This window comes from Pollicipes pollicipes, unplaced genomic scaffold, assembly GCF_011947565.3.
Source record: "Pollicipes pollicipes isolate AB1234 unplaced genomic scaffold, Ppol_2.1 Scaffold_3087;HRSCAF=3621_pilon_pilon_pilon, whole genome shotgun sequence".
Classification (NCBI taxonomy): Eukaryota; Metazoa; Arthropoda; class Thecostraca; order Pollicipedomorpha; family Pollicipedidae; genus Pollicipes; species Pollicipes pollicipes.
Window position 1 is genome coordinate 22,449,793 of NW_023596225.1, and position 22,597 is coordinate 22,472,389.

A 22,597-nucleotide genomic window follows, 5' to 3' on the forward strand; every position below is an offset into this window, starting at 1 on the left:
GCCGGCTGGCTGTCTGCCCTCGTCTCCGGAGCCGCTCAGGGGAAGCCACTGACTCATCCCGCCCCGCTGACTCACACGCGTCCGCCATTCACGACCGGTGGACACCTGCCGCGCCGCAATAGCGCAAGCTAAAGGATCGCCGCTTTGTGGACGTCCACGGGATGCGTGACTCACTGTTCCCGGATTCGTGGGACTGGCGTGGCTTGGTCGCGTGCAAACATTCGTGTGGGCTATGTCAGGTGCCTGTGCGTGCTTACGTGCGAGCCATGAAGGTATTCCATAAGGCATTCTTCGGCAAGAATAGCCGCCTTTGAAGCGGTGGGTGCCGCGTGACCTTCCGCTCACTCAACAGCGATGCAAAGTAAAGTGATGCTGTCTGTAACCATTCATTCAGATTGCAGCCATCTCAATTTCACGGACATGTAATGCTGGGAAATTCAACAGCTCTCATGGTGCGTGTGTCAGTGAAGTGTATATTGATTGCGGGTGTTTTGGATGTCGGAACACGCCCATCACCCCGGAAGCTGTCGGGTCTATCCCGTTGCGATCTATTGTCGACATATGCCGGGCCGTCCGGGACGTCATTTCCCATAAATATCGGCCGGGGCTCGTTATGGCGTGCCAGACATTCCAAATGAGCGCGTCGACAAGGGATCGGTCGACTAACCGCTATTTGGCCGTTATGGATGCTCACAATCTCGAATTAGCGTAGGAATGGGGCGTCGCGTGCTCGATCGCTCCTCGTATCGGAGCTCTAATTGAGCCGTCGTCTTCTCCAAGTGGACTGGGCTCGTTCCTGCAGTGCCGCACCGATGTCTGTGCGTCGGAAACAGGACGCCACGCTGCGCCTGGCGCTTGATGCGGGCCCTGTCCCCTCGCAGATGCTGAACTGCTGCATTCAGAAGCGGGCGCAGGGCATGAAGACCGCCCAGGATGCTCTGGACAGCGGCGACGCCAGAGGTACTTTACCGGGGCACGCCCGCGGATCCCGGCACGCGCTGTCCTTCGTAGTTGGCTCGTGGTTTGGACCAGTGCAAGCGCCTTGCTGAGATTTGGCGTGCTGGTCGCTCCGTGCCATGCCATGCGCATTCTGTCTGTGCTTTCGATCGGCGAGGAAGTTCGTGCTCCATTTCAGTTCATTAGCAATTGTTACTTCCGTCTGCTTTGATGTATTCACTTAGCCCGATCCCTAGTTGCCTTGTCCCAGGCCATAGGACTGATCCATTGTCGATATGAGGTGTGTTTCACTAGCAACATACTTGAGTCACAAGCCGTCTGATCTGACGCCCGCACTAGTGAGCGGACCGTCATCGGACTGGGACCCCGAGCCAGCAGGCTGACCGCCGGCAGCCCGGCAGCGGTCACTGCTGTGGTCAGACGAGCCGCGTCCGCCGACCGTCCCTCGCCTCTCCGCCAGCGGAGGCCGACGAGGAGGAGGAGGAGTTCTTCGACGCGGCGGAGGATAGCGCCAGTGAGCCGGACTCGAGTCGACAGCGGCGGGCGCCCTGGAACCAGCCCGAGGGCCGTTTGAAACCGTGCGGCGCGCTCCGCCTGCTCGAGACCGGCGAGCGCATGTACATCCCGGTGACGCAGGTGAGCCCCATAGCGCCACCTGCGGCACACCGCAGTGCGAGATTCTGTGTGTAGGTGGCGCCAGGGAGCTGGCCGGTCGATGGCTGGGCCGCGCGCAGAGCGCGGCAGCAGGCTGGACTGTTGAAGACGACCAGTCACCTGTTGGCCGGCCACCGCGTCGCGGTTGGATGGGTACGTCAGAGCCCCCCCCCCCCTCGAGCTGGCTGTGACGTCACGCGTGCGGTGTGCTCCCGCGGCAGGACGTGGCGCCGGTGACGGAGGACCGGCAGCAGGAGCAGTCGGAGGTGCTGGTCAGCCTGGGCACCGACGCCGAGGGTGCGCAGCTGCGGGCGCGCATGATGGGCGCGTCGCTCACCTCCGACATGGAGTCTTTCAAGGTGAGCCACCGGCGCCGACCTCTGACCGACCTCTGACGCGACGGGTCACTGCTGAGCACTCGCAGATCTGCCGGCAGTGTTGCATTACTTGTACGCCATCACATCCTCCACAGCAGTATGTGTTCAGTAAGGGACCGGCTCTCTTGACGGGCAAACGAACAGCCAGAAGCATGCTGTAAATAGAATACAGAATAGTCTACGTGTTTGCGTTTCCTGCTACCGAATGTGATGGTGTATCAAGGTCTATTAGGATTGCACGCCTCTGTGGCTCGTCCAGTGCCTCAACATCACACCTTCGTTAAGCCTTCAGGACGGTACGCTGACTAACGATGTACATGATGGCCTGATCCCCGCCTGTTATCATCGTGGCGCCCATCGAAAGCCTGTGCTGGTAATCACCCCATCAGTGACGGGCCTGGCCGCGTATCACCTCTGTTATCACAGCGGGCCGGCGAGCACCGCCGCACTGGGTGATGTTCCGGTTCGGTGGGCAGCGAGCGCGGTGTCGTCAGAGTCCGTGGTCAGTGTAGCCTGCCGTGAGGAGGCTGGCCGCTCCGGTAAGGTGGTGCGATGTAGTCTGTAGGCTAGTGTTCTCGGCCTGCCAGCTAGACGAAGCTGAGGAGCATGTACGGTGTCGTGCGGTGCCGAGACGTTTCGTCGGCTGAGCTCGACCCACGGGTCTGCCTCCCGCTGCTGGCGCGTCCGTGGTCTGTCGTCCGCCGGTGGGCTGGCGCGTGACGGCCCCGGTCCTGAGCGCCGTGAGCGCCGGTGGCTGAGACCCCACCCGCCGTCCGCAGGCCGCCAACCCGGGCAGCACGCTGGCCGACTTCGTGCGCTGGTACTCGCCCAGCGACTGGGTGCAGGATGAGACGGACCCGTCGGGCCAGACAGGTACGGCGCAGGCAGCTCAGACCGCTGCACCGCCCCGATCGCTGCACAACGGCTTTCGTGGGGTAGCTCGCATCGCTTGCATGGAAAGGTTGGCACGGGTGGCTTGCCTTGCCCACGTAACAAGCTTGATTCCTGGAAAAACGAATGATTGACATTTCCGAGAGCTTGGATCGTCATGATCACCATCACCCACTGAAACCCGGGTGGCAATCAAGTTGGATCTTAGCGCTTTGCACTGGGTCGACTCCACTTTCACTTTTTGCAGCCTGTCACTCATGTTTGTAAAGGAGTATATATTTTCCCAGCATTATCCAGCTTGCCCTAAATGCGGCATTTCTATTTGGCATTGGCCACCTTACACAAGTGCCAGGTGCATGTCCCCGTTGGTGACGTACCCAGTCAGCCGTCACCGAGCCATCAGCTGACGTCTGCAGAGCCCCGTGCTTCATAACCCACTGGAAACACATTCCTTACTTTGGGGTAAGCCCCATTCTTATCGATGACGTCATGATGCAAGCCCATTCCCTACTCGACCGAAAGGCAAAGTAAATGCAGGCAGGCTACGATCTCATGTGGAAAGTGTGAGCGGTAATGATGTACCTAGCTACAGATTGCTTGCCAATAAATGTTAGTCGAATAGCACTCAGGTGCGTCATTCCTGCACACTATATGTCTACAGGGCGTTGGATCAGCTGATTTTACCTGCGCCCATATTTGTAGTTACTAGGCGCTCGTGTGTGAGCGGTCAAGTTGACCCTCCAAAGGTGGTTTTTCTACAATCATTTTCAAAAGGCGCGGTGAAGCCGCGCTAAATGTTGCATAGCTGTAGCCATTTCAGTAGCGGATCCTTTGGTATGAAAGATAGGTATACTTTCGAAGGTCGCTGACCTATGGCAGGTCTAACTCAGGCCGTAGCTGTCAGCAAAGACAATTTCTAGGGAATCAAATGCGACAACCGTGTCAAACGAGGCCATACATCTTTGAAAAAGCTTCTTGGACAATCAGACAATTTGATGTATGGTTACGAGAATTCTATTGATCTTGGGTTCAGGTGTAAAGGTCAGACCGAGGTCAAAATTAACCGCCTTTTTCTGGAGAGCATGCTTTGGTGGGCTCTCCAGAAAAAGGCGCTGTTGTGCTCATGTTGCTGATGTTCATTTGGAGTTGTTTGGTGACAGAGGCTGTATTTGATGTCGTCCATGGACTTTAAAGGTCAGAGAATTTCACTGACCAGATCAATGTGTAGTTTTAAGAACGTGTCGCCTGGCGTAATCCTTGACGCTCCACGAAGTTCCAAAATCAAAGCAGTCTTTGCTTAGAACAGGTATGCAGGCTCAAGGCGGTTGCGTGGGGAAGTATGGAGGCACTTTGGATACCTTCTGGAGTTTTCTCTTGTTTGACCTTATTTAACCCGAGGGTCACGGCATAGGAACGTCAAATTTTGGCATAAGTGGATACACATACAGGCCAGCCACCCTTGAGATTTGTTGTGTTCTAAAACCTCAGAGCTCAAATTGACCCCCACCCGAGCGAACGGTAGTCAGCGGGTCACCCAGACGCGTGTTTAAGGCGCTCCCCATTGGCGTGTATCTATGACACCACCTCAGTGGCCGGAGCTCGGGCCGAAAGTCAATAAGGAACTGGGCCCTGGTGTACGCCTCCATTGGAGATATATCCCATCACCCTGTGCCAGATGTTCATCCGGCGTAGCTCCTAGGTGTACGTCCCCGTTGGCGTTGTGTTGTATCAGTCCGTACAGGGCCGTCAGCTCCAGTGCGCCTTCCGCCGGCGTTGCGTGTGCTGGCCGCGTGCACGCCTCGTGCGTGTCCGCCGGGCCGCCGTCGCTGAGCGCCCGCCCTCTCCGCGGCCAGGCGAGCTGAGCGCGCGCATGCGCATCAAGGACAACCTGTGGCAGGAGGCGTGGGCCACCTGCAAGCCGGTGCCGGCGCGGCGCCAGCGGCGGCTGTTCGACGAGACGCGCGAGGCTGAGCGGCTGCTGCACCAGCTGTCGGAGCCGGCGCCCGGCCGCCTGCTGCAGCTGGTCAGTTGGCGCCGGCGGCGGGGCCGACGCGGGCCAGCCTGCCGGGGCTGTCACGCGCTGTTGTGACGCGCCCCAGCCTGGCAGACGGCCGTGACGCTGTGTGTGACACGCCCGTGGGCCGGGTCAGAGCGGAGCTGTAACAGAGACGGGACACGTGACCTCCACCCCGTCCGCGGCGCCGCGCCGCAGAAGGTGTGGAAGTCACGTCAGTCACCGCACCAGGCAGGGGCCATCCGGACACCTGTGTACGGGCTGGCCCCGCCGTTTGGAGGTCATCCACTGCTTTCACTTGGTGTCAAGGCAGTCATACGACGACACGATATTCAGATGCTTGGTGCTATAAATATTTATATTTCACGAACCAGTGCAAAGGTTGCCATTCCTTCTAGCGTTCCCTTACAGTGTTCTGTTCTAACGTTCACTCCGTGAAACTGATGTAGGCAGTCCTCAATGCTGGGCTCGAATTGACTGGGACGTTTGCTCGATGATCGGGTATATCTTGCTCCGTGTGCCTGCTTACGACCCTCCGTAGTTGGTAATATGCTCTGCTTCACAGCTGGCGCCTGTCATCTACCACGCTGCCATCTATAGGTTGGTGGAAGAATTGGAGCCTGATGACCTTGCCGCGGTGGGGCAGCAGCTGGGAGAGGCGGCCCGCCGTCTGCAGTCGGCCGCCAAGGCTGACTGGGAGGCCAGCGCCTATAGCGTGCGTGACCTGCACTGCACCTGGGGCTCGCCCGGGATCCGACCTGTCCCGGCGGGCTAGGGTGAACTCAGGGGTCTATTGTTCTGTTGGGGTGTGGTCTCCAACTTTTCCCTCTCCACTACTCGGAGAAAAGAGTGAGCAGAATCTGGGGTGAAACCTGCTTATATCTCTTCCTTTTTTTTGGGGGGGGGGTGTTTTGTTGTATTTACAGGCGCCAATTCATTTTACCACTATGTGCACTCCGTCCAGACGTTGCGCCGAGGATCCCTCGTCATTAAACGTTCGGTATATGACATTGACGTCTCATAACTCTTAAGGCCATGACTGAGTGTGGATGAGTTGGGAAAGATGGGAGGACGAACTGGGCCATTTGGAGCCAAGTTTTTGGGAGTTATGGAGTGATCTGGCCAGAACCGTGATATCCTAGCGGAGACAACCAATGCAGAATAGGCTCGCTGCACTTTGTATTATATTGAACACTCGTAGCTCTATGATAATGCTTAGTGTAGTTCTTGGAAGTGAGTTGCATGTGAAGTGCCTGCACCCAAACGACCACCTGCCAGCGGCGTTGTCATTGGGTCCGTTTCGCACGCTGTCGCCATCCGGAGGGATTGTGGCGCTGCTGTGCTCCCTTGAGGTAACGCCTTGACGTGGTGAGAGCGCCGTGTGGTGGGTGGTTCTCACAGGCGGTGGGTGAGCTGCTGGCCCGGTGTGAGCATCACGTGCTGAGGCGCCGCTCGCTGGTGCTGAAGCTGGAGGGCGTCCAGGACAAGGACAAGTTTGTGCAGCAGCTGATAGGTGGCGCTGAGGTGGCGGTGCCGGGCGGTGCCAACGGAGGTGCTGCCCGCCATCTCGAGAAGATGCTGACTGCCAGACAGGTCGGTGTGTGCCGAGTGGTGCACGTTCAGCCAGGGCCTGCGTGCAGCTGAGCAACCAAGCCGTGGCGTAATTTTTTAATATATAGTCTTTAAGTCTTTAAGATTTAATCTTTATAATATTTATTTAAGATCTATGATAAATAAATATAAGATAATATAATTGGTCTCGACTCACCTAACGTAGTTCAGCTTTTGACATGCCAGTCACGCCATTTTTCAGCTCGATCATTCGACGGATTTCCATACTGTGACTGTCTTGTCCCCGTGCTTTCAAATGTTTCCAGGAGATTGCTTGCATTACAAAGTGAGCATCCATTCCCTGTCAGCTGTCCATGAGAATGTGCTGTTTGCCGATTTGCGGCCTTATGACCCCATAGCATATCACTCTTGGTTCATATTTTAGCAGTAAGACGTCCCGTGTGGCGTGTGAGCGTGAGGCGACGGCGGACGGCAGAGTTGCTAGGCGGTGTTGTGTGGACGATGCTTCAAAACTAAGCGTATGAAACCACAATTCTTGCGGCGAGGGATATCAGAAGCTTTGGTTGCGGCGCTGAAACGTCTTTTGCCATCATGATTTCACGGCCGAGGTCCACCGATGCAGCATCTGCTCGAGAAGAGTAATTGACCGCTGTCATCTCAGTTGCGGCTTACGGCGTTAACCTTGGGCGTCGAATAGTTTGAGATCCGTTAGCAACTACCTTCGGCGTCGAACAGTTTGAGATCCGTTAGCGAGCTTTAAGCGGTGCATTGGCCTATTCAAACGATATTGCGTCTTCAACTGCTCTGATTAGTGGGAACGGACGCCTTTTCTAAAAGCATGCTGAATGCAAGCGGCGGTAGGGCTGATGCACGAGGGCACGGAGCCGTCTTCTGACACTGATCCACGCTACCGAGCATACATTTGTATTCCCCCCCCCCCCCTCCCCGTCATAATCATGCTAGTCTCGTGTCGTTGCAATCCCAGCTCGTCAGAACAGACACCCTGTTTTCGCTCGCGTCCTTTATCTTTTGGCTGTTTGAAAACGGCATGCTTTCCTGCTTATTGAATGGGGGAGGTAAAATCTTATATATCACAATATTGCAGGAAGTCCTGCGTGGCCAAACAAACAGCTTCCATGCCGTTGTCTAGGCATTTGCACAGCACAGCTTTGGTTAATCGCTTTCTTGTTGCTTAAAAGCTACACGAGACTGATCGGCGGTTGTAAGACTGTTGGCTTCCAGAGAGTGTGATGGTCGGACCGGACCCGGCCGCACAGTGGAATAGTCTCGCATAGTTAATTTAGGACACGCCCGGCCTGCAACGTCGCTTATAACCAACGTTGAAAGAAAACAGCATTTTACCCCCTCGGTGCATGACCATGTGGTACGTGATATGTCCAGGCCAAATTGTCAGTGGCATGGCATGATGTTGGGTCGTGCATACCAGTAATCAAATTCTGGAATGGTGTGTGCACACCGTATTTAAATTAAATCGCGGCCCAAAAAGATATGTTTGTGGTACTTCTGCCGCCAAAGGTTTATGTTTATGTCTGTCCCCATATGTTTATGGCTGGCCATTTTGCGTTTTTATGTCATCTGACTCGTCTGCTCCTGCTGAATTCGAATGTTTAAACCAATATTCGAAATTTTCGGAAACTTTTAGCTCAAAGAAAGGGCCAAAAGTTTGTGAAAATTTCAACTGATGGTCTAAATAACTGAATTCAGCGTGAGTAGACGAATCAGATAATGTAAAACACGCAAAATGGCCAAAAATCGACACATGGGATTTTACCTTTGCACGGCAGAACTAGCTGCTGTCATGTGCTGTGAACCCTTTCTTGTTCAGTTTCTGTACATATGTGATATTGTGACCTTTTTGGCTTATTGGCGTTGACCAGGAGTGAAATTATTTTCTTCAAGAAGAAAGTGGACCAAATCCGTGGAGAAAGGCGTTTCATTGCGCATTTTGGGGGTCAGTTTCGTCATGTTTTACTGCTCAGCCCCACCAACTCATGTTGCGAGGGTACAACCCCGTTTGTGTCGCCGTTGCACAGAGTTTGACCATTCCAGATCTCTCCGTCACAGTTTTGTCAGTGGAGCGTGACGTGTATGAGCGGGCTCTTCCGGTTCGACCGACCGGGGCGGGCGTCGGCCACACTAGGACGGCCGCCGCCGCGCTGCTGACGCCCCAGGCCGCGCACTGACCGCCTCCCCTGACCCGCAGCCGGACCAGGGCCTGCCGCCGCCCGTCACCAAGGAGTACATCCTGCGCGTGACGTGCGCCCGTCCAGGGCCCGGCTCGCGTCCGCTGGCGCAGCGGCTGCGCTGCCTCATCTCCGACCAGCTCTTCCGCGTGACGGCCTCGCTCAGCCAGGACACCATGTTCAGCTAGCCGGAGGCGGCGCCGCAGCCGGCCGGCCCGGTCAGCAGGACGCCGTCCCCCGCGGGACTCAGCCGGGGCCGCGACCGGCTGGGGCCGGGCCGCGCTGTCACACGTCGTCGCCGGCGGCTAGCGCCTCTGTTCTTTGCGATGTGCCGGCGGTGCGAGCGACGGGAGAGCCCGCGGGCCGGACGGGCTGTGTGGCCGGAGCTGCGTGGACGACACCGGACGTGTGGCTGGGGCTGTGCGGCGGCGCTCTGTCAGTCTCAGCCTGCTGTTACGGCCCGCCTGACCTGTGCGGTCAGCGGTCGGCGGCCCGGCTCACCCCGGCTCACCTCGGCTGCCCGTGCGACAGACGGACGGCCAGTGCGGTCGGTGTGGACAGCTGACTGGGCCCAGTTCTCGGTCCGGGAGGTGGTGCGCCTCCCGACTCCATACGAGTGTCCGTCTGCGGAGCGGCGGCTGGTGCTCTGCCGGGGACCGGGTCCTGATGACCCCGGTAGCGTGGCGGCGGGCGTCGGTGAGGCCAACCAACGGCGTACGTCTGTGAGGCGACGACAGGGGTGGGGCTACATTGCTAGACATGTGTGCTGTATCGAAGTGTCTTCTACATTTATGTTCGTGAGTTGCAGAGAGTGGTTAGAGATATAAAACTGCAATGGTGGGTAGTGTTTAATTGTATAACTGAACTGTGGTTCATATGTTGTTCGTCGATTTTTTCGGCTTTCGTTTGGTGTGTCAAGATGTACTGGGTCTTTCTTGGAAATATATTTTAGTATTTCTCATTTCCTTTCACGTTCGTCGCGTTCTGTGTAGAATGCAATCAAGCAGTGGCCGATCCGACATGACATTTGAAGAGGAGCTGGGTTTTAAATCCCGCGCCCGCGACACGACATACAAGCGCAGCGAGAGGGACAGGCTGAGCTGTTATCAGTTCTGGGAAGGGGCTGTTGGCCTATCCACTGGACCCGCCTGTGAGTAAAAGTGGATTGTAATCCTTAAAAAATGTTAAGAGGCGCGGCATTTCTGCTGGAAACTTTGACATTTTGCGGTGTGCCGCATTTGAGAACAGACTGTGTGTAGGGTACTTCACACGCGATCGCTTAAACTGGGGACATTCCGCCCCACCATCGTATGTAGGTCAAAAGTCGTCAAAATGTGAATACGGCTTCAATCGACTGGGGCTAATGTTTTTCTTTCAGAGACGGGCCCGCTTGTCCCGTATGTGTGACCTATGACTTCTATGGGTGAGACACCGTAAAAGGGGTGTGCGTCAGCGGGTGTGGGTGCATCCTGTAGGATAGACTTCCATCTTTCATGCTTGTACCAACAACCAAAGGCGGCGGCTCCTGTCGCCGAATCAGAAAGATGGTCACAAGTCGCTATTGGGTGCTGTTGAATTGAAGTTGCGTTAGATTACCGGGGTTTGTATGGGATTTCGCAGAAAAAAGGATGTATCCAGAAGTTTATCAGTGAAAACCCTACTTTAGCGTGCCGTCGGCGTACAAAAGTTCTTGAGTGGCATATATGAACATCGCATTTTTTCAGTTTACTTATTTGTGCGAGCTTAACTCTATTTTTTCAGTCAACATTTATTCACATGCATGTCAATGCATGCCGAAATTCGATTTGCAAGGCCTATGCCTTCGGTAATCCCTCCCCTCCCTGCCCTTTGAAAGCTCTTTAAGATTAGGTCAGGCGAGATCGTGTCAAATTATGAGCATGATGATAAAATTCTAGGATACCTGTTACGGTGAACTTGTTGCCGAATTGTGTTGCCTGATGTGCTAACAACCGACAGCAACGTACCAACACATGCAGCATCGTCTAAAGCGGGGCATGATTTGACCTGTTTCTACGACTTGGCTGACAGCCTGTTCACCGCGCTGGTTCAGTTGGTTCATTATACGGGAAATGGAGTCCGAATGGGTGCTGTTCATGTTCACAACAGCGGAATGAGGCTTTGGCTGTGGTTAGAAACATGCAGGCAATCGTGCAGACTTTTTGACCTGGCGGGCAATCGTACCTCGTCACCCGGCCAACCATGTTCCTTTCTGTCCCTAAGATGTGTGACATTGATCACGTGACAGACAAACTAAGTTCGATCACGTCCACGTTTCACTCTCTAAAACCATCGACATATATATGAGAGCGGTTTGGTCCCATCCTGGGCGGTTTCGGGCGGTGGTTGGTCACGTGACACGGGCTAGGGTCGCCCTTCGTCGTCTGGGATATAGCTTCATATCGTTGAGTGGGAAGGGAGATGCTCCCCTCCACAACGTGCCATAACAGATAAGTCTTCGGCCATAAGACTGGTGAAATGGCCAATGCTACTTTGCCCCTGCCTATCTGCCCGGACATGGCTTTGTCACACCGCACGGCAAGGCTAATTAACGCGCACCCAGGTGGCCGGTTGTACACCCTTCGCTCGAGTAGGGGCTTAATTTGATCCCTCGCTGAGATCTCAGAAAGTAAGGAAGCTAGAAACATCGAATTTACAGGGTGTGTTGACGTGTGCGTGAACTCATTTGTGTCAACATTGTACTTGCTAGGCTATGATCTTCGAGGCAATTAAGATAAAACAGTGCCAAACTCCACATTGGTGTCCAAAGTGTTCCCATACCTTGTCATGCAACCGCTGCAGACCTAGATACCTATTCTAAGCAGAAAGTGATTTGTGTTCACTCCAAGTCAGTGACATCGTGTGATCGTTCGAAGGCAATGATGACCAAAACAATGCCAGTATTTTGATTTTTGCACTTAAATGAGCGTCAAGTATTACGCCAGGCAACATGTTCCTAAAGACAAAATGATTACCGGGGGTCATAATAGGTCAACGACCTATTCTAAGCTTTAAAAAGTCAATGGAGGATATGTAATGTGGTTCCTGCTCTTAATAAATTCAAAATGAACACCAGAAACTACCCCGAAAGAGCGCGCCCTAGAGTAAGAAAACTGTTGGATTTGACCTTGGTCTGGCCTTCATACCTGACCTTAGGTCAATGGAATTTGTTAATTCAATCGCTGCGTTACTTAGGAGGCTATCACAGAAATGCATGGCTTCGTCTAACCGTTCATTGCTGCATCAGATTGAATGATTCCCTGGATACATGGCCTGACTTTGACCTGCTGTGGGCTTGACCTTGCAAGGTTACACTTGTAAGGTGTAACCTTGCAAGTTACATATATTTGTATACTTAGCGATCGGTTATTCAATTCTCTACAGCTCGGCAAAATTTTGGAAATCGTTTGGGAATCGTTTGGAGATCGTTTGGAAATCGTTTGGAAACCATTTGGAAGTCATTTCGGAAGGACCTTCGGGGGCTTAATTGACCTCCAGCCCGAACACGTTTTAGGGAATGGGACCATCAAGCCACTATTCCGTCTTGCATGCGTGTCGATCTGTTGACACAAGCATGAAGTTGAGCCGGGTTGAGGATCTCCTTTGCTTAATTTTCCTGACGTCTTCGAGAAAATTACAATCAGAACTTTTTTGAACGCAGTTCGTGACGAAGACCATGAACTCTTCAGGAGAGCAGTGCCAGTTCACCAGGAACTTTCGCCGAAGTATATCACGTGTCACGCACCCGCCCCCCCCCCCCCCCCCCTGGCAGGTGGTCTTGGCCGTCAGCACTCGCCTAAAAGGTGTAGCCGTCGCCACTCTGACCAGACCTAGCCCGGTCGAACAAGATCGACCTGGAGGAGCACGGCAAGAGCACAGCAGGCTCTGAGCACAGCTCTCTGATCTCCGCGCTCTGAGTTTGGAACGTCCTCGCTACGCGCCTGTCGGATAGAAGTCAACGTTACCGCGCAGTGTCCTGCGCCGTCACGTTTGTCGCCCGCGGTCGGTAATGCAGTGACGGAGGCTCTGGCTGACGGCGTATGCCGTGACCCGCCCGTGACCCGAGTCCGAAGTCGGCAGCCAGTGCCTCCCCGCCGGACCAGCCCTGTTGAGCAGAACACGTGACCGGCTCCTCAGAATCCTCAGAGCCCGGCCGCCCGAGATTGATTGTACCGTCACCGTGGCGACCCAGAGTACACCAGTGCCACGACGCGGTGAGCTATCGTTTAGCGGATCAAGAGCTTGTAGTGGCCCGCCGTTGCGGGCCTGAGCGGTGGTGGCGTGTGGCGCTGCTAAATCCGAGGCCAGCTGCAAGCATGGTTTGCCGCTTTGCAGCATGTATCGGGCTGTAACGCGGGTCACAGTAGGACAGCAGGGCATGCTTGAGGATGGCGTGCCCAAACAGGGGCGTCGTTGGGATTGGCGGCCAGAGAGGCTTTGTTGATGATCAGAGGTCCAAACTGGCGCTCTGGGAGAAACTGGCGTTCTGGGAGAGGGGCGAGGCGCCAGCAACTATGGGGATCGCAGCCTTTTTGTAGCACATTTGTGCGCCAGTTGTCGAGTCAAGGACTGCATGTCAAGGGTATGCTTTGATCACGTATCGTGGATGAAGGTTACACAGCACGCAGCTGCTGTTGGAAAAGGGACCGTGGTGGCTCGGCCAGCTTGTTTCCGGCTCTTGAACTACCCTGGTTCTCGTCGTCGACTGCGGCCGTTCGAACCGCAATCAGACAGTTGACTACTATTGCGATGCTCACGAGCGATCTGTCCGTCAAATGAGGTTCCGGCGAGCCTGAGACTACGGCGGTATCACATCTCCTGATTGACTGTGGTGATATGCACCTGCATCACCAAGTGAAGCAAGTGATGCAACCCGAGCGACGAGTCGAGCCAGCTAAACTACTACGGCTGCAGAGAGCCGTACTAGATTGGCCGTCAGGTAAGGCTAGTCGCATACCAGACGGAGCAGATGTTCGTAATAATAGGCAGTATGTGATGGTGTACTGTCGATTAATCGGCACAACCAATGGTTATTGAGCAGCTCTCAGGCACCGTCTGCCCTCACCAGGACGACACGACAAAGGCGAAATGACGATGCACGCCATGTATCCACCCCCACGGCTCTTCGGAGTTCCCCCGTGTATCCACTCTCACGCCAGTCCGGAGTTCGCCCATACATCCACCTTCACACCACTCCGGAGTTATCCCATACATCCACTCTCACGCCACTCCCGAGTTCCGCCATACACCTACTCTCACGCCACTCCGGAGTTACTCCCTACGTCTTGCATCTTACACGTCCCATCACGGACCATTGTGGTCCCGTGGCCAACCAACCGCCATGCACAGGGGGACGTCGGCTGGTCGGGCTGGGCTGCCCCCGACAGGCGCCATGCCTTCAAGCCCAGCCCAGCAGCGGCGGACCTTGGCCGGGTGCGGTGGCGGCGGCCGGCCCGGCCCCAGCCTCAGCTGTGGTCGCTCCTCCCGCCACCCCACCTCCCGCCGCCGGTATTGATCGCGTTTCGGTCGGGGTCTGGAGCGCGGGGGTGACGTGTCCCCTCCCCTCCCCTCGCCTGCCTCCCCCTGCCGCCGTCTGGTATTGATTCGGCGGCTCGCCAAGGGGGACGGCGGCCCCCCCTCCCCCGGTCTAGCCGGAGGCTGGGGTGCACCCCTCTGTCTCCAGAGGACCACATCTGCAACGGCCCGCCTCTGAGCTGAGTCAGGGCTGGACCGCCCCTCCCCTCCCCCTCTCCCTCCCCGGCCCCTGCCCGGAACGGTTCCCGCGCCGTCTCGCGGACTCCGACGGTGAACTGCTGTGTTCTCTGTTGCTCTCTGTTGTTGAACTGCTGCTATCTGTTGCACAGCATGAGCACGAACGAGTTCCGTGACGAGTTCCCGAAATCCAAATTCATGACGATCATAAAGTATATTTTAATATGCAATGAGGGTCAAGGGATAGACGTTGATTACAATTGAGATGATAAACTAACTTCAGAACGAACGAGCCGAAACATAACATGATACGACAAACGAGGGCAATATTTCTAAAATCATGTGTAGAACTACAACTAAACATCAGTGGTTTGGCTTCATTGGAGCCATCTGACCACAGGGCACTGATCATTTCTACTACTTTCTATAGACCAAATCCGATGACCTTCGACGTTTATTCGACGTTTAGTCGCATTAACTTATGTAAAAAAATTATACGGGAGTATGTGCCCCGGTGCCAACATGCCCATTGAGTACCCTGCTGGGAGTGTGCAACTGTGTCTGATGCACAGTGATTTTTACAAGCCCTTCTACCATCGCCAACACGACAGACTGTCCAGCAGCATGGCACGTTTCAAGTTTCCGCCGGAAATGTGTCGAGCCTCTGGGATCGTCCCAGAGCCTGCTGGCGGCCTAGCGCCTTCAGGTCACTTTTGGGAGTCGATCCATGACCTCATTGGCAGTACCAGACCGCCGCACGGGACCCCTGAGCGTTGCATCGGGCCCTTAAACTGTTCTAAAATGTCGTGAATGTCCTCGGTGGAGGACTTCCGAGTCGTTAACCCCAACACGTACAAGGTCAATTGCTCGGTTCATTACCTGCATGCTGTCATTCAACGGCCCCCTTCAGATTTAACGATTAGGATAGTAACACCTACTCGAGTGGGGCTTTACGAACACGACCGGAAGCGGACGTTTCTCTGTATCCACCTACCGCTGCGTGTGGCTTGAACATTGACACGCACTTGGCAACTTACGCAAAGCAAACCAGATCGATAGGCGGCCAGGCCGTTTTAACCGAAGTAAGAGCCGTGTCTGCATTCTCGCAGCATCGATTGAGGCTAAAACTGAGCAATATAGCACCCCTGGGCCGTGTGTTAAGACACCCATTTTACACGTTGAGCATTTCATCCTTGCAGTATGGGAACGCACCGAGCTAAGTGAAGGTTAGAGGTAAACGACGGGGAGATAGAAGAGCAGCCCTGCTCTGCGCCGTCCTGAGCCCAACGAGGCTGGTCTGCTCTGAGCCGTCCTGAGCTTGACATCAGCCCTGCTCTGAGTCGTCCTGAGCCCAACGAGGCTGGTCTGCTCGAGTACAGCGGATTGCGGCACCTCAGGCCCGACCGCTCTCCGCCGGGCAAGGCCCGCTGATCCCGAGTCCTACGAATCCTGGTACCGCCACTGGCCCGGACCGCAGACGCAGGGGCGCCCAGCTAGCGCCGGCTATGCTCAGCTGGTCCCGGTGCCGAAGTATCAGCTGTTGGCGTTTTCAGTGTAGGACGGTATGTCGGGTACCAGCAACAGTCAGGCATTGCAAGTCGAAGTACAGCTCCACGGTACCACCGTTACGGGGTTCCAAAGCATTTCATCCCGGATTGGGACACCAGCCCTGACGGAAGCCGGTGGACGCCGCCATACCCCCCCCCCCCCCTCCCTCCTTTCCCATCTGGTTCCCCTGGCCCCCTGTCCCTTTCCTGGAACAGTGGACGCATCAAAGCCCGTTGTGTGACGCTGACCGAGCTATCGACGCGACACTGAATAACAGAGTGAAGGGGGGGGGGGGGGTTACTCCGACCTGTTTTTACTCGATCCTGTTTTGTCGTAGTCACCCGGTGCCCTGAAGACGTAGTTGCTCGCTTTTGTTGTTGTTAATTAGGGCTTTAGTGCGCGTTTACTGCGGATGTCACGTTGCACCCACACAGCACAAGCACTGTCAGCTGTTTCATTTATTTAACAAACGCCTCCAATACAAAAAGTCACACAAAACATTCAGTCGTTTGCATTGGTGCAACTACATTTGTACATTTTGATTCCATGCTGAAGTCCACTCCTGCTGGAAATGCCTGATCCATGCACATACTGAAGTGTGACAGAATGTGCAAAGATGTGTCAGCCATGCGCATGACGCTCCAGATGTCAAAAGGGTGAGCACATGCAATGCGTCCACACTCTAACCTCCTCACTCGCTGTTCCCAGCGGTGCAGTTTCCATTGAAACTGCACAGACCGGGCGCTTATGGCACATCGGAACCACAATCCACCGGGCACCCGTTGTCTAATGTTCCCAGAATGCATGTTTTCATTCGTGATCAGCTTCAGAAACTGCTTCATTTATTTTGCCTCCTCCTCATGGATAGGCTGTTTCTTATGCTTTAGAAGTACAAAAATATTTGTCTCTCCATCGGGTATATATGCTTTTCTGAAGATCAATATTAGGCACATGGATTGAGGAAAGTGCTCGTTTCATTTAGATATGGCTCGATGTAATGAAGTATGAAAATAACCTCATGCATGCTGTTAGGCCTCCTTCGTTGAGAAAACGTCTTGCTCACACGATACGTACATCCATCACGCTTTCTCAATTGAATACAACAGAAAGTAGCATTGATATTTTCACACTCATTGAAGGATGGAAACGAAACATTAACCTACCTAACTACCTACCGCTACTGCACACTCTTGGACTCTACGTTGTACATGACACACATGACTAGAGGCAATGCATCGCACTATAGCAAGTTATTTTCCCTGAAGAACACGGCTCATACGGAAGTGATTGGCCACGAGAGATTCCACCTTTCCATATACACCATGAATTCAACCACACCATTTTGAGCAATACGTAAGCCCAACACGACGGGCATCAGCGTCCATCATGTTATTTTGTGACCATTGTCCTCGCTCTCCGACTCGCTCTTCTCCCTCGGACCGTTCCGGGTGTTCATCTCACCCACCCCAGAGATATTTGCAGACCTGCCTTCTCTATCCTCCGTGTGCCTCGGCTAGCGCTGGGGCGTGCCGGTGCCGCCACCGTGCCGCCGGACTTGGTCAGGGCCGGCGCTGCCTGGCGCCGGCCTCGGAGGCGGCGCCGCACGGCGAGGCCGCCCGGCGCTGCGGCCGCGGCTGCTTGCGGCTCCTCTTGGCGGCCGGTTCCTCGTCCTCCTCACCTGTGAAGAGTGCCTCCTCGTCATCGTCCTCCTCCTGCTCGGTCATCTCCAGGCGGAGGAAGGAGGCGCAGTCGATGGCGGCCGGTGGCTCGGCGGCCGGCGGCGGCGGCGGCGGCGGTAGCACGCCGAAGTGCTGCTCGGTCAGCTCGGCGCAGCTCCAGCACAGCGACACGTGGTGCAGCGGCCAGTGCAGGCAGAACTCCAGCACCGAGCCGAGCGGCGCCGCGCAGTGCGGGCAGCGCAGCGCGCCGTCCGCGTGCCGCTCGGCCACGTGCGCCTCCAGCGGGCCGTCGCCGACCGTCTCGAACCGGCAGCGCGCCGCCTGGCAGCGCAGCCGGCGGCCGCCGTGCACGCAGACCAGCGGCGGCCGCACCAGCCGGCACAGCTCGCAGTCCGGCGCCGGCCCCGGCGGCAGCGGCAGCGGCAGCGCCGGCATCGGCGCCGGCGCCGGCGTCGGCGGCTCCGGCTCGGCCGGCGGCGGCGACGGCGTCGGCTCGCTGCGCACGGACGGCACGTTGAGGATGACGGGCGCGGCCGGCGCCGGTGCCGGCGGCGGCGGGCTGCCCCTGCCGCGCTGGTGGCTGTACCGGACGTGGTCGGTCAGCACGGCCGGGTCCGTGGTGCGGAACAGGCAGACGGCGCAGTCGAGCATCTGACGGCCGTGGTCGGTCACCATGTGCGCCTCCAGCTCGGCGTGCAGCTGGAAGCTGCTGGCGCACATGACGCACGTGAAGCCCTGCCGGCTCTGACCGTTCTGACTGGAACAGCAGGCACGGCACGCCGGTCAGATGACAGTGGACAGTGTTCCCATCATCTGCCAGCATCATCAGTCTATCCGTCCAACCATTCGTCAGTCCCATCTCGGAGTTATCGTAGAAAATATCATCATTGACAGTCTTCTTTCCTACAATGCCAAACATCTGCGTGAAATGTATGGTCATTACCGCAATGCCAGTTTACCACCAGTGATGCAAGATGCAAGTTGTTTACCTTCGGAAGTACAGATCATTAGAGGCAGTGGTAGCAAATAAACACACCCCGACACTATTGCAGAAGCCGCAGCGTTGGTCCGAATGCGCAAATTAACGTTCTGTCGTGGATTCTCTTTGATGCACACTAGACGGGAAATCATAATGTCGTTTATCACATCGGTTATCGACTAAAACTCCAAATATTTCTCAAAGCCCTCCGATCACATTCATCCCACCGACGGCGGGCCGGCCAGCGTGTGGCGTCACTCACTGGGTGTTGAGCTGGTGCATGCTGAGCGCCACCGGGTCGTCGCAGACGAAGAAACACTTGATGCAGATCTTCTTGGCGTGTACCTTGGAGGCGTGCCAGGTGAGTCGCTCCGAGCGCGCCGCCTTGTACGGACACAGCGGGCACGTGTAGGGCTTTGTGTGCGTGTTCATGTGCCGCTTCAGGCACCACGAGTCGAAGCCGCGCCAGGGACACTCGGCGCAGGCGAAAGAGCCCTGGCGGCCGGCCCGCTCGGCAGGCTCGGCCGCGTCACCGCCGGCCCCATCGTCTGCCGCGTCCGACACCGGCACTGAGCCGCCCAGCGGCTGCTGGCGGTTCTCCTTCTGGTCGGCGGTGCCGGTTGGCGAGGCGGCTGCCTGCGGCGCCCCTTTCCGGCCGCCGCCGCCCCCACCGCCGCCGCTGCCGCGCCGCGACACCACCCTCGCGTTCGGGCTGAGCACGAGCGGCTTGGTCTCCTCGCGGGCCAGCGGCGGTGAGGGCGGCGGCGGCGTCGCCTTGGCGCGTGGCTTGATGTGCCGCTCGGCGGCGATGGCCGGCGCGCGAGTGTAGTACACCTGCGCCGTCAGCGTCTTGGGCGGGATGCGCCGAATGCGAGTCACGTCGTACGGGTCGTCGCGGTGGATGCGCAGAAAGTGTTTCTTCACGTGGTCGGCACGGTTGAACATGCGCTGACAGATGTAGCACTGGAACGGCTTGTCCGACTTGTGAATGTTTTCGTGCCGGTTGTAGAGGTCGCGCCGGTGTGTCGAGTACGGACAGTAAGGACAATGGTGCCGCTTGCCGGACGCCTCCTCGGCGCCGTCGGCCGCCTCCTCCTCGGGAGGCGAGGTCGGCGCCTGCTGCTCGCCCTGCCGCTTCAGCACCGCCAGCCGGTCCAGGATCTCAGTCATGACGTTGCTGTTGTTGAACTCGGACACTTCCGAGACGCGGTCGCCGTGGTGGCGCACCAGGTGCATGCGCACGCAGCGCTGCCACGAGCTCATGTACGGACAGTGCGGGCACTGGAACGCCTTGAAGTCGGCGTGCGTGCCCAGCCAGTGTTCTGCCATGGGGCGGGCCACGAAGGCCGTGACCGGACATTGACCGCAGCGGAAGAGGCGCTGCTCGCCGCTGTACGTGGCGATGGGCGCGTCGTGCCAGCGCAGCTCTGCCGGCCCGGCCGACAGGTCGCCGCTGCTGTCGGCCCGCTCCAACGTGACGTCACCGCGGCGTAGGCGCGCCGAGATCGCCTCCATGAGGCCGGCCGCGCCATTCATCGCCGCCATCGCGACCTGCCGCACACGAAACGACCAGGGCCAAGTCAGTGGTGGAACCAGTGTCGAGGCGGGATGTGAGTGGGGAGCGAGGCTTTCAGGCTTCCCTGGCTCTGTCGGCTAACGAGGACTGAGTATGCTCGAATCGCTCGGCCACCATGTACAATGCGAAGCATCAGGGCGCCTCGACTGTTCGTTCACACACACCACGTGCAATGAAGGTTAAAGAGAATATGAATGCTTTTAATTCTAAAATCGAGATGGCATTATCAATCGTGGTGAGTAAAGCCCAGGTGAACCCATCTTGCGCATATGAAAGGGGGGGGGGGGGGGGGAGCAGACAGTACGGCCCAAGTGGACATATCTGGCACATCTGAAACGAAGGGGAAAGACAAAGACGGGCATATGTTTAAAATGGCACAGCATTCAGATGCAGCGAGAGTGCGAAGAGAGCAAGCGAACGCAGCCACACAGGCAAAAACGAACCAGAGTATGTCTTGTTCGCTGGTATGCACAGACTTCGGAGTTTTTCACGATCGCGAAAACGTATTCAAGCGAGCAATCGAGCTGAACAGAATCCTTGGGAAGCTATGCAGTGGTAAGGCTTTGCTTGAACTTTAAATAATGTTTCAGTTATATTTACCACTTTGAAGTGCACATGTCTACAAGAATGCATTCAACGTTAAGGATACAATTCAACTAGAAAACGCACGTGCCATTTAGTGAAGGGATTACCTAGCGTGAAAGTCTGAGATAAAAAAGAAATGGCGGGTGAATTTCCGACGGAACACTCGAGGGGTGAATGTTGAAATAATATTTTCACAGGACGGTCGACACATGTAAATTAGTCCGTGAATGCTCACATAGTCTAAGCACTGCAAAGTCGCAAAATGTTTGTGGTCCACTATTATTTGATACAGTGCGCATCGGGCACTGCAAGGGCATTTGCAAGGAAACACTGCGGTCGAAAAATACTGGAACAGACACATCTAGCGCATGCATCGCATCAAAATTCTTCATTAACAGATGCCACATCACGCACTGAAACATGATCAGCTCAGAAGCAATGCGATTGAGAAGTAGTGACACATCCTTAACACAACACGATGAGAAATCACACCACCAGTCATACCCCCCCCCCCCCCCCCCCCCACCTCCCCCCTCCTCTCCCCCTCCCCAATACACGGGCTACACTTTCGCCAATGTTTCAGGTACGGGCACAGACGAGTTTGCCCGAGGTACGAGTTTGCCCCAAATGATCTTTCGAAAGTCCCGTATACGGTGGCATTTACCCGGTTTCATGGGCAGCCGAGGATAATTCGAATTAAGATCGGAACGGATCATGCGACGTTAACCCTCTCGGCGAGGGGCGTTTACATGGGAAACCGGCTTTACGTCGGATTAACGGTCGATAGTTCGATCCCGCTTAGTTCGAACCAAGGAACGGGTTATGGGCGAAAACTGCGCTTTTGAGGCGAACTGAACAAAACAAGAAGAAAAAAAGCCGGTACTCTGCGTATGGATGGCGAATGTCACGAGCCATGGTGGGCGCGAGACAGCTTTGAGGGCGAGGAGGAAATGGACTCCGTTGGAAAAATGATCTGTGCGGGACTCAGGCTTTGAAGCTACAGCACAAGCCATAGCACTTGAAACACAGGAGTTGCGCAGTCAGCACTGCCAAATCTGTCACATAAGCAGTGTTATATGCAATTTTTTACTAGCAGGAAACTGGCTAGCACGAAATCAGTATTTTCTTGTATTGGCCAATGACACTCACAAACTTACCACACTCATCAGTATGCCACCCAGCATCATGTCATCTACTTTGCGCAGCCCAAGAAACACATTACCTAATCCCGCACCAATGCATTTATGAGCAGCCTGCAACAGTGAGCTAAGCTACAGAAATGACTCATGAATGCTACACAGTTAGTGGCAAAAATTGTGTAACTATGTTGTCTTTCCCCATCCAATGCAATTAGTACCTGAGGGCAGCATTGCCATTTAGACTTGGCATGGACTGGCAAGTCAGAATGCAGCTATTTGCTTTCTTGACATACTAGGGTTGAAATACTGCTTTGATATCCTTGCAGTCAACAGCATTGGCTGATATGGACTGATGGCTAGGTGGCACAAACAGCCGTGTTCGCACAGTCCAAAGATCATAACGTGAACCAGCCCCAGAGCTGTCATGACAAAAGCAATCTGGGCTCAAAATTCATAACAAATGATTAATTATAGCAACAGCTCAATTATCCACCTCATGGTTTGCAAGGATACATGTCACAAAAAAAGCACCAAGGCAACATATTTACTCACCAGTACAAAAACAGGTAATGATGTGCACTGCAGATGTTCTCTGCACATCATGTGGCATTAGGTTAGGTTTACTTAGTTTATGCACTGTTTTTCTTCCACATGAAATGCACAAACCTGGATTCGACGGAGTCCTGATGACA

The 22,597-nt window shown here is 55.4% G+C and overlaps 2 protein-coding genes across 2 annotated transcripts in view; one reads left to right on the plus strand and one right to left on the minus strand.

The window, feature by feature from the left end:
- Positions 1-8,857, plus strand: part of LOC119089895 (rab3 GTPase-activating protein catalytic subunit-like) — a 23,193-nt gene extending 14,336 nt beyond the window's left edge. Inside the window, exons 4-11 of the mRNA XM_037212699.1 lie at positions 882-960; positions 1,418-1,593; positions 1,833-1,970; positions 2,768-2,872; positions 4,738-4,868; positions 5,494-5,608; positions 6,295-6,486; positions 8,699-8,857. Of these exons, the coding sequence (XP_037068594.1) occupies positions 882-960; positions 1,418-1,593; positions 1,833-1,970; positions 2,768-2,872; positions 4,738-4,868; positions 5,494-5,608; positions 6,295-6,486; positions 8,699-8,857 (1,095 nt within the window). The remainder of the gene's footprint in view (positions 1-881; positions 961-1,417; positions 1,594-1,832; positions 1,971-2,767; positions 2,873-4,737; positions 4,869-5,493; positions 5,609-6,294; positions 6,487-8,698) is intronic.
- On the minus strand, positions 8,854-20,064 carry LOC119089896 (protein charlatan). Its single transcript, XM_037212700.1, has 4 exons — positions 19,305-20,064; positions 18,868-19,241; positions 18,177-18,383; positions 8,854-8,935 (listed from the first exon to the last, which is right to left on the minus strand). The coding sequence occupies exons 1-4, from the start codon at positions 19,932-19,934 to the stop codon at positions 8,854-8,856; spliced, it is 1,293 nt and encodes a 430-aa protein (XP_037068595.1). The 5' UTR covers positions 19,935-20,064.
- Between the last annotated feature and the right edge of the window lie 2,533 nt (positions 20,065-22,597).